The following is an 18,973-nucleotide window of genomic DNA, read 5'->3' as shown; positions in this document are numbered from 1 at the left end:
TTTAGGCCTGTTTGACTCCAGTTGGAGTTTACTTCACAGAGATATTTGAATGGTTTGCCATTTCCTTCTCTAAATCATTTTAAAGATGAGAAAACTGAGGTAAACAAGGTTGTGACTTGCCCAGGGTCACCAGGTAGTAAGGGTCAGAGGTCAGATTTGAACTCCTGAAAATGAGTCTTCTGACTCCAGACCTTTTGTCCTATCCACTGTGCCACATAGCTGTTCCAATGTCCTATTTATCATACTTGAAATCCTAAAGGACTTTCAGATATCACCATTAAAGAAATACAATTCAGAATCAAGTAGAATTTGTGATGGATTTGTAAGAAATGGGAGGGGTAAAACCAGGAACTTTTACTCAACTTGCTGAGCTCTGTTGTTACTGGAAACTTGCAATAGCAATAATAATAATTAGGATAAATTGGACGAAGAAGAAAGTATAGTAAACTTTTGATTTGATTATCTTCAGGCTTTATGAGGATTCAAGCCTGTATTAGCTCATTTTACCTTTATTCTTTAAATAGAAGAAATTTTTAATAGCCAAACAGATAATATGAACAAGATTGCAGATAGCACATTCTGCTTGCAAAGTAAACTTTCCAAACACTTAGGTTGTTCCACTTGCATTCAGACCTTTGAGGTGTCTGATCTGGTAGTGGATCTATTCTTGTTAACACTGTAATGTAAAATGAAAAAGTCTTCAATTTTAAAATTATGTAATTAAGATTTTTCATATTCCTTTGTTTATAAAAAGATTGATGATAGTAAAGATACACTGTAACATGTATATATACCTCATTCTCAAGAGAAATAGATGACATTTAAATCTAAATATAATAAGGACATTATACATTGTAGCTAGAATGTTTATTAGCTAGTATAATATTGTTTTCTCTTTGAATTCTAGGTGATATTGATTGAAAACAAAGAGTTATCATTAATGCGGGCTAAGAAGAGAAGTGATAATCTTGGTCTGAAAAACATTTGGTTCATCCAAGCAAATCTGGATTATTTTACAGGGAAGTTTAATATTGGGGTAAGTTACTAAGATATTTCAACATCAGATGTTTTAAATAAGGAAAAATTATATATAATACATTAAAAAATAATATAAATATAGTAAAAATAAATCAAGTTCATTACTCTATAAAAATGCATAGTATGTAAAATTCACTTTGATTTACTTGAAAATTGCTGCCTTTTCATAGAAAAAGATTTATTTTTTAAAATTAATTCTCATGAAGAATGGGAAATACATATTTTGATCCATATTAGAAACTGATTTAGTAATACAGGACAGACAAATAATAATAAATAATGAACTGGGGTCCAAAATTCAATAGTAGGAAGAAAGCAGACTAGACTATACTTGGGAAATTCAGCAGTGCTTTTAATGATCAAAAGTTGCTCCCCAAGCACCGGCCCTTGAGTCAGGAGTACCTAAGTTCAAATCCAGCCTCAGACACTTAATAATTACCTAGCAGTGTGGCCTTGGGCAAGCCACTTAACCCCACTGCCTAGCAAAAACAAAAAAACAAAAAACAACTAAAAAAAAGTTGCTCCCCAGCACTGTCTTTTTTTTTTAAATACCACTAGTTTTTTAGTTGCATTCTGGATCAGTGGAAAACAGAATGTGAAAGAAATCACCTACAATGCTCAATGGCTCTGAATCCTAGAACATCTCAGTCTCTTAAGAATCAATCAGCCATCTAGGATTAAACTTACAATGTACCAGACATTATACTAGGCCCTGACAATGCAAATACAATAAATGAGTCATTTGCTTCTCATTGGTGAGCAAATGACCAATTGATGATCTATGTGTAAGTAGTAGTATGAATGATAGTGAAGGAAATGTAGAGGTGCCAAATGGATGTACATTTCTATCTATATATCTCTATATGCATATACATATATATATATATATATACATATACACATACATGTATCTTATACACTTGTTGCATGTATATATGTGTATGCATAACATACACCATGTATTGTATGTATATTGTGTATATTTATATGCAAATATTTATGTGTGTACAGATAAGTATTTGTGTATATATGTATATATATATACAGACATGCTCAATTTATGTGTATATATGTATATTTGGGGAGTATATATGTATATATATAAACATATATGTATATATAGAGAGATATGTATATGCCTATATATGAATTACTCCAAAACTTCTTGTCTATATCAACTCAAATAAGCTGAACTATTGAAGAAGTATTATTTATATGGATAATGTAATTACCTTTTCAGAAAATTAAGCTTGACATGGTTTTGTTCAAATATATTATTTTTTATTAATTTTTATTAAGTATGAGTTTAAGATGGTGTCTTTGACCCAAGAGTAATAACATTTCATATCTATATGAATTACATGTTTTCTGCCCAGTAGTATTATACTCTTTGAGGGTAAGTACTATCTTTTTTGCCTGTGTTTGTATCTCCAGATCCTGATGCAAAGAGTCAATGTTTATTTAATACTTTTCATGGCATTTATTTTTGCACAAAAGACAGAATAAATTATATGGTGCTTAGTTTGAACTTCACTTAACCAGTGTTATAGTTAATTCAAAGCCATGCATTCTATTTATCCTCCTTAACCTGCTACAGAAGAATATGTCCAGAAAGCCAGAGAAGCAGAGAGGATGATAAAGTATGGGGCAAGAGGTGCACAATAAAAATCTGAAACATCTTTTTATGAAAAGAGGAAACTTCATAATAGAGAATTCTCAACCAGTGTACTGCAAATTAAAAAGTTCTTTTCATAAGTCCTTTTCACATTGAAGTAGATCATGTTTTATATGTAGCATCATTTAGATATTCTTATTTAAAACAAACTAGAACTTAATACTGCTTAGCAAGAATTTCTGTGCAATAGAGAATTTCACCAAAGGCCTAAATAAAAATGGCATGTTCCCTATATCCAGCAATAATGAAAATCACAGAGCTAAAAGGACCTCAGTCCCATTACCCTATCTGAAGACAAGACTACATGCTAAGACCATTAAAAAAATTTTAACTCCCAGAAACAGAAATTCTAGAATGATATTCTAATATCTAAGAGGCTATACCATTATAACTCCAGTGATGCTGTCTCTTTCTCTATTGCTTTGCTAGTGCTAGAATCTTCAAGAGATCTGACTCTGATATCAGATCATCAAATAAGATCACTAAACTGAAGGGTTCTGAAGGGTACTGAAGGTTATATATGGATAGGGTCTACTTCAAATCATCTAAATCTATGGTAGCTCTTCAGGAAGGTTGTGGTCACCCTACTCCTCATTACACTCCTGACTTGTGTAGTATTTCACTTCATTGATAGCAGAACTTACTATTGTAGTCTGTATCCCTAAGTATCCATGGATGAACCACCCCACACAGGTTATCCTCAGTGACAGTTTATAAACAATATGAAAAAAATCAGCTACGTCTCCTAAAGTGATATCTGAGCACACAAAAGAAAGAGTCTGGGAGGACTTCTGCCTAAATGTTTTAAAATCAGATACTTAAATCAGAATTCCGTAATAGGACTTGATGGGTTTTCATTATCATTTGATCAAGCTTCCTTGATGTTTGCCCCCAGTAAGTTTCCTAGTAACTATTTAATTACAGAGGTTATGCGATAGATGAATGAAAAAAATTCCCTAATCACTTAACTTTGTGTAAGGACTGTGAAAAGTACTGGAATACTCTAATAGGAGGTCAGATATCTAATGAAGTGGGAGGGGGAAGGGGATTTTGGAAAGTTATAAGACTAATGAATAGCATTATTGAGGAATTGATTGACTTTTGCACAAAAGACAGTAAATTATACAGTGCTTTGAACTTCATGTAACCAATATCATAGGTTCCTTTCTAGGAAGGTTAAGTTTGTTCTCAGTATTAGAGGTGAAGGGCAAAGGAGGGATGGGGGTTCAGTGGTGTTATAAGGCACAGCATGCCAACCAGATAGCTTACAGAAAAACATTGTTAAGGTCTTGGTTGAGTTTGAAATGGAGGTAAGGAGGGCACCTGGAGTGCTTAGGTGAATTGCGGAAGTGGATATCTCACCACTAGTAGTACAAGCTCAACCTGATTTGGAATTAATATCCCTTCGTAGAATGAAATTTCTTAGATTACCTGTTTTAATCTGGATGCCAGTTTGAATAGAATTTACTCTTGTAGCTTGTGTTGGTCGCTTTATCTGTTAGGTTATTCTTTTGATCTACGTATGACTATGAAATGTGATATTTTTATTAATAATAATATTAATAATAGCAGCAGCTAGCATTTATATATATTCTAAGTTTTGCAAAGCATTTTATATGTATTACCTAATTTGATTTGCACAATAACCCTTAGAAGTTTTACAGATAAAGGCTCAGGTCTACCTAGCTCCAAGTCCTGTCTTTTATAGCATCTACATACCTAGACTAAATGTTTTTGGTGTAAAACTCTTACAGGTTTGAGGAAAATAACTGCCTTTCTTATCAAATGATAATGAAAACCCATCAAATCATGTTATGGAGTTATGATTTAAGTATTTGATTTTAAAATATTTAAAATATAAAATATTTGATTTAAAAATATTTAAAAATTTTGGATTTTAAAATATCCCAGACTCTTTCTTTTGTGTTATCTGATATCACTTTAGGAGATGTAGAAACCAAGAGAACATCAACAACATTATGAGTTGAACAACCTTGACGGAAGCAACTGCTCTCGACTGTCCAGAGAGCTGTATTAGACTGGTAATAGTCTATGTTATCCCCAAGGAAGAAAATCAAAACAAAACAAAAAACACAAAAAAAAAAAACCACCCCTATCGAATCTGATGAACACTTTATAAAGTTATCTCTTATGTATCTTTTTCCCTTAATCCTAATTCCTCATGCCAAAAATCATTAATTTGTAAATATGTTTAACAAAATATGTATGTAAAATGCTAACCTGACTGTTCCCTACTGAGGAGAGAAGTGTGGGAAGGAAGGATGGAAGGGAATTTTGTAACTTGGAAATATACATGTACAAATGGATGAAAATTTTAAAAAATAAATAAATTGTCACTAGGCTAGCTTGTGTAGGGTGGGCACTTCATCCCTCGATACTTAATGGCTCTATTGGCTGACCTGATTACTCCACCCTACCCTATACTGGCAGAACTGGCTTGCTAGAGAGGGGCTGCCTGCCACAAAGTACCCCTCTAGCTTGATCAGTCATTGTGATCATCCTGCTTTTCACTTCATTAAACAAAACCAGACATTCATGGTGATGGCATTTAAGATCTCAAACATTATGGATTTCCTTAGCAAAAAGGGGAAAAAAACCCAATAATGTCATAAAAGCAGACATATTAAAACAAATTCAAGGAGGATAATTAGATCACAATTCAGTCAGTAAACATTGATTAAGCACTACCTGTGCCAAGACTGGGGATACAAAGAAAAGTGAAAGACAGTCCCTGACTGATAAACTCACAGTCTGGGGGGTGTCTGCAAAAATACTGTGTGTATAAACAAGAGCTAGACAGGGTCAAATGGAGAGAATCAACAGGTGGACTAGTCTAGAATTAAGGAAATGCCCATCACAATCTTTGAGGAGAGTGGGTGCAGAAAGTGGCAGAAAGATAACTCTCAACTCTTGTGCCAGGAGCTCTAATATTTCAGAGGGAGGTCTCAGGACCCTCCCAGAGGAAGCCTTGGGCAGCTGGCTTTTGGTTTCACTCTTGTCCATTTTAAGTGATTTCAATTGGAGCCTCCTGGGATTCACTGATGAATCCCTGAAGACTGTCAGGTCTCCCCTCTGAAATCAGCAGTCTGGAGTTTGCTTTCTTTCTGTATCCCTAGAGCTTAATATGGTGGCTGTCATTAGTGAACCCATAAGAAATGTTAAAAATCTTACAGGTTTGAGGAAGATAACTGCCTTTCTTAGCAAATGATAAAACCCATCAAGTCCTGTTACAGAGTTCTGATTCTTGACCAAATTGAAGTCTTTTAAAAGACTTCAGAGTATTCAACTATACAATTTTTTTTTTAGGTTTTTGCAAGGTAAATGGGGTTAAGTGGCTTTCCCAAGGCCACACAGCTAGGTAATTATTGTCTGAGGCCAGATTTGAAATCAGGTACTCCTGACTCCAGGGTCGGTGCTCTATCCACTGCACCACCTAGCCGCCCCATATGATTTTTTTAAAATGTTGACATATATTCTGTCTTTTAAAAAAAGATAAATTAAGATGGCTGGGAGGAAACAGAGTACCTCATAGTTTCAGCCACTCTGTAGTCTTCAGAGAGGTCCAACTTAACATTTTTTTGTTCCTGACAACTGTTTCTTTGTGCTCATATTTAATCAGTTTAAATAAAATAACTTTTACAAACTTAAGGTAGTAATTTTTTTACATTCTAAAGAAGCATCATCTACATTCTTTAAATATGATTTGAGCGTTTTTCCTTATGCTTCTATTCATTTTATGTTCATTTTGCAGGCACACTCTTTCTTGGAAAGGAAAATGTTATACTAGATTGTTGTTGCTCTTTAATCATTTTCCAGTTGTGTCCAACTCTTCATGACCCCTTTTGGATTTTTTTGTACAAAGATGCTATTTCCTTCTCCAGTTCATTTTACAAATGAGGAATCTGAGACATAGGATTAAGTGACTTATCCATGGTCACCTAGCTAGTAAGTGTCTGAGACCAGATTTGAAGTAAAGAAGATGAATCTTCCTGACTCCAGGCCTGGCTCTCAATCCATTGTACCATCTATCAGTCCCCATACTTACCCAATTCTAATTTTTGAGGAACAATTTTTTTAGTGAGTTTTTGTACCTCCTTTTCCATTTGACAGTTGGGAGGCATCAGTAGAGACCTGGTTGACATTATTTAGTCACTTGGGATGTTTTTAAACCCATATCTCCTTTCGGGCATCAAATCCATGAATGAGGCAATACCTTCTATTCTTTATCAGTTCATCTAACTCTTTTTTGCTTTGTGTTCTTGTTCAGCCTTTTTTCAGCACCAATGTGTTCCATAGGAAAGAACACTACCTTTAAAAGCCAGCACCTTAAACTAGATTTCAGGTAACTTAATAGTCTAGGTAACTTGGCAATAGATTTTGTTAAAACTTTTTTAAAACTTTTTTTTAATATGAGTTCCAAATTTTCTCTTTCGCTCCAGTCCCTCTTTTGCCCACTGAAAAAGCAAGCAATATGATACTTGTTATACCTGGGAAATCATGCAAAACATTTCCATATTAACCATGTTGTGGGTGGAGGGAGGGAGGAGAAAGAGAAAAAGTGAGAGCGTTGTACTTAAATTTGAAAGTCAGAGTTCATCAATTCTCTCTGGAATTCTCATAATTCTCATAATTCAGAATTGTCTTAGATCATCACTTTGATCACAGTAGCTAAACTTTCATAGTTAATCATCATTACTATATTGCTTTTACTGTTTACAGTGATTCCATTCTGCTCATTTCACTTTGTATTAGTTCATATGTCTTTCCAAGTTTTTTGAAAACTCCCCTTCGTCATTTCTTATAAAACATTACCATTCCATCACAATCATTTACCACAACTTGTTCAGTCTTTGCCCTGCTGATGGATATCCCTCAATTTCCAATTCTCTTCCACTACAAAATAATCTGAGGTATATATTTTTGCACACATAAGTCCTTTTTCTTTCATCTTTTTAGGATATAGACCTAGTAGTGATTTTGCCAGGTCAAAGATATATATCAAAGTTTTATAACTATTTGGGCATAGTTCCAGATTGTTTCCTAAAATTGTTGAACCAGTTCACAATTCTACCAGTAGTTCATTAATGTCCCTATTTTCCTTCATCCCCTCCAGTATTAGTGGGAGTATACCTCAGACTTGTTTTAATTTGCTTCCTCTAATCAGTAATGATTTAGATCATTTTTAAAAATCTGACTATAAAAAAATCTGACTATAAATAGCTTTGATTTCCTCTTCTCAATACTACCTGTTCAAATCCCTTGACATTTATCATTTGATAAATGGTAGATCTTTTATGTGAGATAATTTTCCCTCCTTCTTCCTCTCCCTTCTCCTTTTTTCCAGTGCATCTCTCTTTTTCATTTTTTTTACATCATTCCAACATAATCAGTTTACACTCATGCCGTCTATTAGGTAGAATTAGTTAGTCTATTGGAGTCTATCTAACAGCCCTAAATGTAGTTGATCTGTTAGAGTCCATCTAACAGCCCTAATAGTGATAAAGTTCTTAATAGTTACACATGTCATTTCCTATCTAGTAAGCAGTTTAATTTTGTTGCATTCCTTATGACTTGTCTTTCATTTTTACCTTTTTGTGTTTCTCTTGGGTCTTGTGTTTGAATATCTAATTTGCTATTCAACTCTAATCCTTTCTTTAGAAATGCTTTTAAGTCCTCTATCTTATTAAATATTCATTTTTTTCTTTGTGAAGTACTATACTCAGTTTTACTGAATGGGTTACTTTTTGTATATCATATTCCAAGCCCTCTACCCCTTTAACATGGAATATGTGTTCCTGATGGTAGTGCCATAATATTTGAATGGTTCTTTCTGCTGACTGGAATTTTTTCTTTTAAATATGAGAGCTTTGAAATTTGGTTGTAATATTCTTGGAGTTTTCATTCAGGGATCTCTTTTCAGGAGGTGATCATTGGACTATCAATTTCTATTTTCCCTTTGGATCTAAGATATTGAGATGGTTTTTCTTTTATTATTTCTTGAAATCTGTTGTCTATTCTTTCTCAGATCATGATTTCAGGTAGTCCAATAATTCTTAAATTATCTGCCCTTGATCTGTTTTCCAGGTCAGTTGTTTTTCCTCTGAGATATTTCACATTTTCTTCTATTTTTTTCATTTTTTTGATTTTTTTTTATTATTTTTGATGTCTCATGTAGTCAATACCTTCTAAATACCCAATTCTAATTTTTGAGGAATAATTTTTTAGTGAGTTTTTGTACTACCTTTTCCATTTGACTTTTTTAAGAAGTTCCTTTCTTCAAGTGAATATGTTGTACTTCTTTTGCTTCTTTTGGCATTAATCCAATTCTGGTTTTAAAGGTGTTATTTCTTTAGTATTATTGTGTCTCTCTTTTATTAAACTGTTAATTCTCTTTTCATAATTTTCTTTTCCTCTATGTTCTTATTTCTTTCTTTAACTCTTCCAGGAATTCTTGTTAGGTCTGTGTCCAATTTGTCTAGTTGACATTTTTCTTTGAGGTTTGTAGACATTTCATACCATTGTTTACTTTGGAGTTTGTGTCTTGGTCTTCCCTGCCACTCTAGTAGATTTTTTTGATAGTTTGCTCATTTTTTGCATCCTATTTCTTGTCTTTGAACTTTAAGTTAAAGTTGGACTCTGCTCACCTAAGGGAGGAAAGGGTCCTACCATCAGACATTTTTCATGCGACTGGGGGTCTGCAAACAGTGTCTCCAAGGTGGTGTGGTCCAGGGAGAGACATGGTCACATCTCCCTTCCCACTTCTGGACTGAGCACTCCCAGAGCCACCACTGGCATTGCCACCCCATGCTGGCCCCCATCACAGTGTCACAGACTGCTCCTGCCAACCTAGGTTGGAAAAATTTTATTTCCCCCGACCTTATGTTGGCTCTCCCATGGTTTAGTTTGATGTATTATTTTAAAGTTGTTTGAAAGGAAATATTGGGAGAGTTCCTCTGGCTTGTTGCCATCTGATGATAGACTTCTAATGTCCCTTCTTGCACCAGCATTCTCTGGTTCTTTGTTCTCTATAAAGTCAACAGATATCTTCCTCACTCCTTTGCTGGGCTCAGTTCGGATCTTTGGACTCATTTTGTCATCTATCCCAGATTATCTGCTCTGTAGTGGCTTCTAGTATTTGGCCCATTTGGTAGTGCTCCTACTTGTGCTTATTGATTCCCCATCAGTGCCTTTCTGCCTTTTGGATTAATCCTTGTCTTAACAGACAACATCTTATCAGACAACAATTTACCAACCCACCAGGTCATACAAGCCAGATCTCTCCAGCTGAAACCCAATGTACTCTTTTCTGCACCATTGTCATTTTCAGATATCAAATTGATAAGGCTAAATTGTATTTTTAGAATGCTCCAGAATCAGTATCATGCTTGTATTAAAAGACCTGTCTTGAGAATGTACCAGTAGAAAGATTCAATGAAGCTGGCATAAATGGAGGTTGGATAGCCTTTAGTAATGGAAACTGAAGGACTGGGAGAGATCCAGGAGACATCAATAGAGACCTCACCCTGGATTGCCCAAGAGCCAGCTCTAATTGGCCAGCAGGGTAGAAACCTCAGGGAGGGAGAACAGGACTCCGAGATCCAGCAGGGAATGGAGCCAGAGAAGCAGGAAGCAACCCCTTACAAAAGGGAGCTGAGGTCAGAGTAGGCAGATGGACTACATACTTGACAAGACCAGGGGAGAGGCAGGTGGGAGGTCAGAGTCAGCGGAGGTCACCCCTGGAAGGGAGGCTGGGCCAACTGCATTCATCTGTCTATGACAGGAAAGGGAAGGCCACATCAAGGAACCTCTCCTTTTTTTTTTTTTAATTTAATTTCTTTCACTTAATAAAAATCTATTTTTTGTCCTTCTCACCTCCTCCATGTCAATTGAAAAAAAAGAAAAACAAAATCCTTGCCAAAAAAAAAGATGTCTCTGTCTACATACAGAATTCATCTCTGTCAGAGACCAGAAAGCATTCCTTGGTCATTGTGCTCTTTTAGAGATGGAACTACCAGGGAGAGTCTGTTCACAAGGGAATCTTTGTCTCTGACCTCATAAATGTACTCAGGTAAAATTTGGGTTGACTGTGCAACCCAATTATGTTTTTTAAATAATCTTATTAGAGACCTGACCTCAGACCCAGGAAGACAAGTCCAAGACTCTCTTCTCTGACAGCTCCTGACTGTCACCCGGGCCACATCTCTTTAGTTCCCAGGACCCTAGGCAATGATCTAAGACTCAGGCATACCAATAACATCAGGATTTCTGTCCTCTTCTTATCATCTTAAAATCATCTAGGCTATAGATTATCATAATGGTCATGGATAGAAATGGTCTGAGATATTAAGCCATCTTAGGAACCCTAATTATGTACTGTTTGACTATTGGCAAGCTGCTTATTTTTAGCCCAGTCATCTTAACACTTAATAAAACACCAAAGTTTCTTAGCCACAAAGCTTTCTAGACTTGATGAATTACTTGAGTTTATAATGACTACTGACTTAAGTGCAACATCTACAATCTCATTCAATTCATAATATGGACATATAGAATAAATTTTAAATGTTTGACTTTTTAGTTATCCTTAGGATGATAGTCACTTAGTAAGGTTTGTTCTATAGCTATTAAAATGTGTACAGAAAGCAAGTCTACAAGTATTTAAGTGTCCACTAAAGCAAAAATGATGCTAAACACAAGAGATAGCATGCAAACAACTATGGACAACCAAGACATATCCAGGATACATTGGAAATAATCTAAGAAGAAAGGCCAAAGAATTAGGGGAATCTGGAAAGCCTTTTAGCAGGTGGGATTTTAGGTGGGATTTGAAGAAAGTTATAAAAGTATGAGAACAGAAGGAAAACCTAACATTTTTATGAAATCTCCAAATAGTGTTGTCCTTTTTTAAAAACTAGAATTAGGCCTCTATAATTTAACTGCCAAAAGACAAAAAAAAAGATAAATACAATTTTAAGAGTGATATATGCCTTTGTGCTCATGTTAGTTCAAATTGCATTGGTTTATACCAAAAAAGGTCAAGAAATAGAAGCCTTTTAACAGCATCTGATTTTTAACCTGAGATTTTATGATCTCTTCCATACATTTAAGCACAATTAATTTTACAAAGTCCAAGAGGGAGAGTTAACAGTGAAACATCTTGCAACAGGCTTGTTTGTGGGCCAGCACCACAAAAATCCCTTTGAGCTTGACAAGTACATTCTTCTGGGCCTGTGCTTTGAGGTACCATGGTTTGTGATGTTAGGAGACCTCGTTACATCATAATGTAGTCTGTGGGGTCTGACATAAAATCTAAGCATTGAACCTCTAAAAGAAACTGTTTCCTAAAGTTTTGAAGAGGCTTTGGTTATTTACAGCCCTGGTTTCTAATTCTGCCACTGAGGCTTACTCACTATTGTGACTGTTGATACAGTATTTACCCTTCCTTCAAATCAGGATTTGGACAGAGGGCTTCTGGTGTCCCTTCCAGCTCTGGCTTCTAAACCTTTGTCTCAAGTCTACACAAAGTGGAGTTAACTATTTTTTAGTCTAACTCAGATATGTCATCCAGAGGATTCTTAACCCCTTACCCCCCCAAAAAAAAAATTGTTCAGTGTTCTTCAAACCTCCATTTCATTTGCATGATGAAAGATAAATATTAGAACTATCTTCACAAAGAAAACTTGGTAAATTCCCAAGAGGCCATCTTATTGGGCAGGGTTTTCAGGATAGAAGTATGTTTACTGACAGCATCTGACTCAACATGATTATATCTTCTGTGGAAATACTTCTATATTTCATATTAATTCTCTTCTAGTAGGATGTTTTCATTGTTTTGAGAGGTAGGATTGTTGTTAAGTTTCTCTTCTGAAATTCTCATTGTTGAGGTTTTTGGTGAATGAACTGGAATTATAGACACAAACTAAAATTAGTCTCAGTATCAAGAAAATAATTGGCCTCAGAGAGGTATTTGAAGTACTGTAAGCATGCAAACCAAGTTAGATATATCAGATGCCCCAATCTTGGGTTCCATCATTCATTTATATGCCAGGAAAAAATAAGGACAGCACTATATTAGAAATCCATTAAAACCTCATTAGTTCATGATTTGTGAGCTTTCAAACTAGCTGAGCCTGAGGTTTACCTGTGCTTAACAAGCTCTTTCTTCATAAACAGCACAAATTAATGGTATGGCCAAGACTGCAAGAGAATGTTGAAAACCCTTAAAGTCAAAACCACCTATTTTTAAGAATTTTTAAAGCATCATAAAATTTAGTTAGAAAAAATTATATTCTGATTATGAATCAATTATCATGTTGAGTAAAACAAGGCTTTTGAGAATCTTTCATCATTAGCTCATAGTATCTCATAGGATCATAGGAACTAAAAGAGAACTACATGACTATCTTGTACAAACCTTTGATTTAACAGATAAACTGAGGCTCAATAAACTTAAGCAAATTACCCAAGATCAAAAAAATAGGCATCAAAAGTATAAAATAAACCAGTGAATGAATTAACTTTTTCAGTTTAGTTTGATTTATTACATGTGATGAAAAGTGGTAAATAAAAATTTTTTCAAACATTATAAATTCAGACTTTTCCATTAAGTCTGGCCTTACTCCAAAGTTAGAGAAGTCTTGTTGTGTTTGTTCCATAAAGGTTTTATATTTTCTTCGTATTATGACTGTGATTAGATTTAACTGCTTTAAATTGTGTGAACATAAGAACATAGTCCTGGCAAGTATAAGCAGAGATATGTACCAATGACCTCCAGGAGGAGAGGGGAACCTCTAGCCCATGGGCCATTTCAGGCCTGAGATCTGGTGCTGCCACATCAATTTCAGGCAGGACTCAAAATTCAATAAATCTAGGAGTATTTCAGGTGTGAATTAATTAAATATTTGACCGAGTATAATAGGTGAATGGTGTTATAAATATCCCAAATGGCCCTTGGCAAAAAAAAAAGGTTGCTCACCCCTGCCCTACAGTCTTGAGGGAGACTGGAGAGTGTTAGAAAAAGATTTTGAACATATTTCCACAATATCTTGAGTAACTTCTTTCAAAACCTGGCACTTTGATGTTTTGACTTGTTCAACTTTTGAGTATAGTAGGGGATTATGGTTTTGAGGCAAATTTAAAAAAGTTTTCCCATCATAAGAAACAACTAAGAAGCATATTTGTTATTCTTCAGCATATGTGGGTGCACAATCCTGAATTGATTTGAATTGATTACCATTGTGTCGAAGCAGGATGGCTTCCAGAAAACATTTTGCAGTAGTGTAAATGCTTTGGATTCAAATTATCCTGAAATTAGATGCCATAAATTTTAAAATATTGCTTAATGGGTAAATGCCATTCCTAATAAAATAAGTATGCCTGAGAATATCTACAAAAGTGAGTATGTGATTAACTTAATTCAGTTCAGTTCAACAAGTATTAAGATGTTATACTGAGTAATAGAGAAAAGAAAAGAAAAAATAAAAGAATAAAAGGGAATCACTCCTTGCCCTCAGGGAGCTTACAGTCTATCAGGGAGAGGGAGGGGTAAAAGCAAAAGGTGCACAAATAAAGGAATTCTTATTATTTATAAAATAATTTTTGGGGGGATCATAGCAATTGTGAAGAAATCAGATCATTTTGAGCTAAGACTTGAAAGGTGGTAGTAGATAAATAACCAGTGACCAGGATACTGGAGAAGAGAATGATGAAGCCCAAAACTAAAATGTGAGGAAAGAGTATAGAGATAAGTATATCCTATGTGGGTAAAAAAGCAAGTAGGTCAATTAGATCAAAATGTAGAGTAGTACATGGGCAAGAATAATATAAAAGCAGTCTGCTTACATGAATAATGAGATGCACCATGGTATTCTTATGGGAAAATGTATACCATAAATACTGACAAAAAGACATATTCATGTTGCAAACAACTAGTCACAAAGTGGAGAAAAGGGGCAGCTAAGTGATATAGTGGATAGAGCACTGATGTCAAATACTAAGTTCAAATATGGCCTCAGACAACTAATCATTGGTATATCAAACATTATATATCAGTATTGATGAATATTTCTTTGCTAGTCATGACCAAGCTGTGATGCTTTTTTTTTAAATTTTTGAGCTGTTTTTATATTTATGGCTTTTTCCTATAGCATCATGTTTAATGTGGAAGTTTATATTTTATTGATGTTTAGCTTACTTACAGCTTCATTTCTTAGTTATGTCCCTTGGTACAAAATTAGTGTAAATATAAGAAAATATGGAATGTAAGCCAATAACAGTTTTAATGTGTAATTTATAGAAAGCTTGTTTTTAAAAAGTAGGGTACTCAGAAATATATCTACAAAAGAAAATTTGGAGTGTTCTTATTATTACATTATATTAGCTTTGTATAATCATCCCTAAATAAACACAGAATTGCCTATTTGGTATATTAGTCTATGATAAAGTGTAGCTTTCTTAACTTTCAAAATTTGTTATCCAACTTCCTTTTTATTTGGTAGCAAATTTGACTTGCATTATTGTTCTAAAGGTTGACTATGTCTTTAAAATAGAATCTCTTTGAAAGGAACCAATTAAGCAGTTGCATATATATATATATATATATATATATATATATATATATATATATATATTTCTTTTTCTGATTCATGTCAAAAGATATATATATATATATATATATATATCTTGACATGAATCAGAAAAAGAAATATATATATATAGTCATTTTGCCACTTGGAAAGAGTCAGCCTTGGAAAGTATCTGCTTAACCTAGGATGAAAGTCCATTTATATTGAGTGGTAAAAGAATATAAATTTAACTAACGGTACATTGCCAAGGATTATGGTGTACTTTTGCTCACAAAACTGGTATTGTCTTATGCGAAAACATTTTCCTTAAATGATCTATAATTTCTGTATCATTTTGTAACTTGAAGGGCAATATGGCATAGTAGATAAGCAGAAAGACCTGAATTTAAGTTCTCCCTTCAATAAAGATCACCCTCATATAGCTATGAGTAAGTTACATAAAACCCCTAAGAACCTCAACTAACATGCAGAGACTCATCTATAGGTTGGTAGCTAATCTGCCTTGCTGGATTGAGTTATGAGACCAGGATTTCTATATCAATGAAATCACAGATCTGGATTCCCACTCCCACTCCTACCCACTACCCAAAAACACATGATGACACAGAAAATGATTTAAGAAGGCACAGGATTAAGACTATTCACAGGTATATTTATATAGAAGAATATTTCAATATCATCTTGATTAGATATATTTGGGTTTAACATCTTGGTGTAACAAATAAATTGACCTGTAAAATTTCAGTCTTCCTCTCTCCTCTCGTTGCTTTGTATATGGCATTTCATTTGAGAGGGAAGGCTGCCCAGTAAGAATAGAATTTCCTGGATCTGTTCATTGAACCTGTCAGTCAGAGCAGTTGCTTGGCCTCATGGTCACCAAACAATGAGTTGATGAGCTGAATTCCTCACATTTTAGCTGGTTGTACTGGGGCATAGCTTCACAATCAATGTCTCAGGGCTTACTCTACAGAGGTTTAGAATCAGTTTTCATAGAAATGAAAATATTTTGCACTATGTGCATTATTTTTATTAACTATCTAAGTTAAGTATGTCAAGTATAATTAGAAAATGGATTCAATTCACTGTAGAAAGGGATGGTTTAAAAAGAAAAAAAAATCAAATGTATTTATCTTCTGCTCTTCCTTTTCCCTCTTAGGAGAACAACGAAGACGGAGTAGGTTGTGCTTTTTCTTTATGTGGTTGTAAGCATCTGGTTAATTGCTTCTTTTCTCATGTCAAGTCAATGATGGAGCTAGAAGTAGGACCAATCAATTCTTTTTCCCTCAGCGGGTGGCTTCAGAGTCCTGAAACGGGAGAGTGACCCCAATATCACAAGATTGACATCCCAGCCAGCATTTATAATATGCTTTAAATACTTGCAAAGCACTGGACATGTTAACTCATTTGATCCTCTTAAGTGCCCTGGGAGGAAGAGTGTTATTACTTTTCCCATTTTACATTTGAAGAAACTAAGACAAACAGATTTCCTGGTTACCATGTCTGTAGTTGAATTTAAATTCAGGACTTGATTCCAGGTCAGATGTTCACTATCTGTTTGTAAAGAGGGAGAAACAGCATAAATGTATACATCCTATTCTACTCAATTACACCTTGAAAAAAACTATAATACACATACACACACACACACACACACACACACACACACACACACACACACACAGAGTTCCAAGAATTCCTTCAAGGTGATTCTCTACTAATGACAAATCATAAATTATAACCTAATATTATATAATAGAGACCAAGAAAGCCAACAGAATGAATGGTGTCATGCTCACTCTAGGCCTGTGTCTTCTTCCTAATAATGCACAAATTAGTTGTGTAACTTGAAGGAAGTCATTTCACCTCCGAGCCTTTGATTCCTCATCTATAAAATGACTGTGTTGAACTATAATATCTCTAATTCAGCTCTAAATTTCCTTAGTAATGCAGTTACTTTTACTGCTTATGACAAACAGATGTGTTTGTATTCAGAGTATGTGGTAGAAGCTTGTGTGACTTGAAGGGAGACCACTTCAAGGAGAGACCTGAGCAGGTAGCAGGATGCTTGAGGGTTGGAGAAATAAGCCTGGAATACAGCTTGCCTTGAGGAAAAGAAACTTGGGAGGAAGGGAATGTAAAAGAATTTTCAAGAAGAAAAGTCTCATTAGATGGGAAAAAGATGAGCTCCTATGTCTATGCAAGGACTTCCTTCTTTTGGTTGGGGGTTTCAGACTTATCCTAGATTTTAGAGAAATCCCTGGATTATGGTGTATGTCAAGCCCAGTGTGTATATTGAATGCTCCAGGAGAGGTTGAGGTTTTGTCTTAATAAACAGAACCTAAAAGTGGTAAGTGGAATGAGGAAGGGCTAAACAAATTGTGATCCATGAATATAATGGAATAAGGCCGTACCATAATATGCAACAGATATCAAGAATTCTGAGGAACCTGGATACAAACCAGGGGGATAAAATTATTGTACCAAAATAAAGGGAAAGAATAATAAGATGAAGGGGCGGCTAGGTGGCGTAGTGGATAAAGCACCGGCCCTGGAGTCAGGAGTACCTGAGTTCAAATCTGGCCTCAGACACTTAATAATTGCCTAGCTGTGTGGTCTTAGGCAAGCCACTTAACCCCATTGCCTTGCAAAAAAACTAAAAAATAAAAAAAGAGAGAATAATAAGATGAAACAACATTACATAGTTCTAATTAGCAAACTTGACCCTTGGGGGAAAAAGTAGAGGACCATAGGAAGGGAATATTGTAGTAAGTCGAGGTCAGTGTCTTAGTTGGTTTTGCTGAACTTTTTTTCCCTATCGCTTTCACCCCCGCTGTGTAGTTTTAAAGGCACAGATAATTCTCTTGGAAATTAATCATATGAAAACAAAAGATATCAGTTAAAAAATTAACCCTGTAAAATTGATTAACTGAATATTCTTTTTTCCCCCAACACCCCAGATACTTCAGTATTTCCATGGTTGTCAGTGGCATCAGTTTCCATTTCCCTGACTTCTTCACACCTGCCAAAAGTGGGCATGGCAATAGCTGCTCTTCCCCAGAGAGAAAAGCATCTGAATAGGGCACTTCCTTATCTAGGATAACCTTGGTGATTAGTCTAGACCCCTTGGAAGAAGTTAGTAGCTACCTTCCTAAGATGGTAATTCCTTTCATGTACAGGTTCCATATCAAGCTAAGGCTTACCCATGAAACCAATCCTGGGATTGTTCAGCAGCTCTGAGCTTTTAATGCAAGAAAGTCTAAAGGCCTAAATTAGGCCATCTCTTTGGGTAGATTCTGGTGCCATAGAACTTCAAGGATTTCTGGGAGGAAGATTTAATAGGGAAGAATAATTTTCTGGACCTTGAGCTTTAGTTAAGGATTTTGGACCTAAACATGTTAATAAATTTGGGGAAGGAAATTATAATCTATACCTTTGAAGCAATGAAAATTTATTCATTCTTTTAGCTATTACATTTTAAAATTTACCTTCAGATCCTTTCAGGATAACCATGCATACTTAATCAGGTCATCTCTCAGTATAACTGAATCAGTTTCTGCCACATATATGTCTACTCAGGACTGTATTTAATTTCTGCAAATTTGTGTAATACTAATTGAACCCACAACATCCTAGAATTACTCTTTTATCTATTGTT

General features: G+C 34.9%; 1 protein-coding gene across 4 annotated transcripts in view; it reads left to right on the top strand.

Moving 5' to 3' along the window:
* The window catches only part of GSTCD (glutathione S-transferase C-terminal domain containing), a 221,174-nt gene that overhangs the window by 180,138 nt on the left and 22,063 nt on the right, over window positions 1–18,973 (top strand). For all 4 annotated transcript variants that reach the window (XR_012476903.1, XM_074228759.1, XM_074228758.1 and 1 more), the window contains exon 8: window positions 908–1,036. Coding sequence is in view for 3 of the 4 variants with exons in the window: in XM_074228759.1 (XP_074084860.1) it covers window positions 908–1,036 (129 nt within the window). In the remaining variant the exon portion in view is untranslated. The remainder of the gene's footprint in view (window positions 1–907; window positions 1,037–18,973) is intronic.

Source organism: Macrotis lagotis, chromosome 3 (assembly GCF_037893015.1).
Source record: "Macrotis lagotis isolate mMagLag1 chromosome 3, bilby.v1.9.chrom.fasta, whole genome shotgun sequence".
Lineage (NCBI taxonomy): Eukaryota > Metazoa > Chordata > Mammalia > Peramelemorphia > Peramelidae > Macrotis > Macrotis lagotis.
This window is presented reverse-complemented; position numbering and strand designations above follow the sequence as displayed.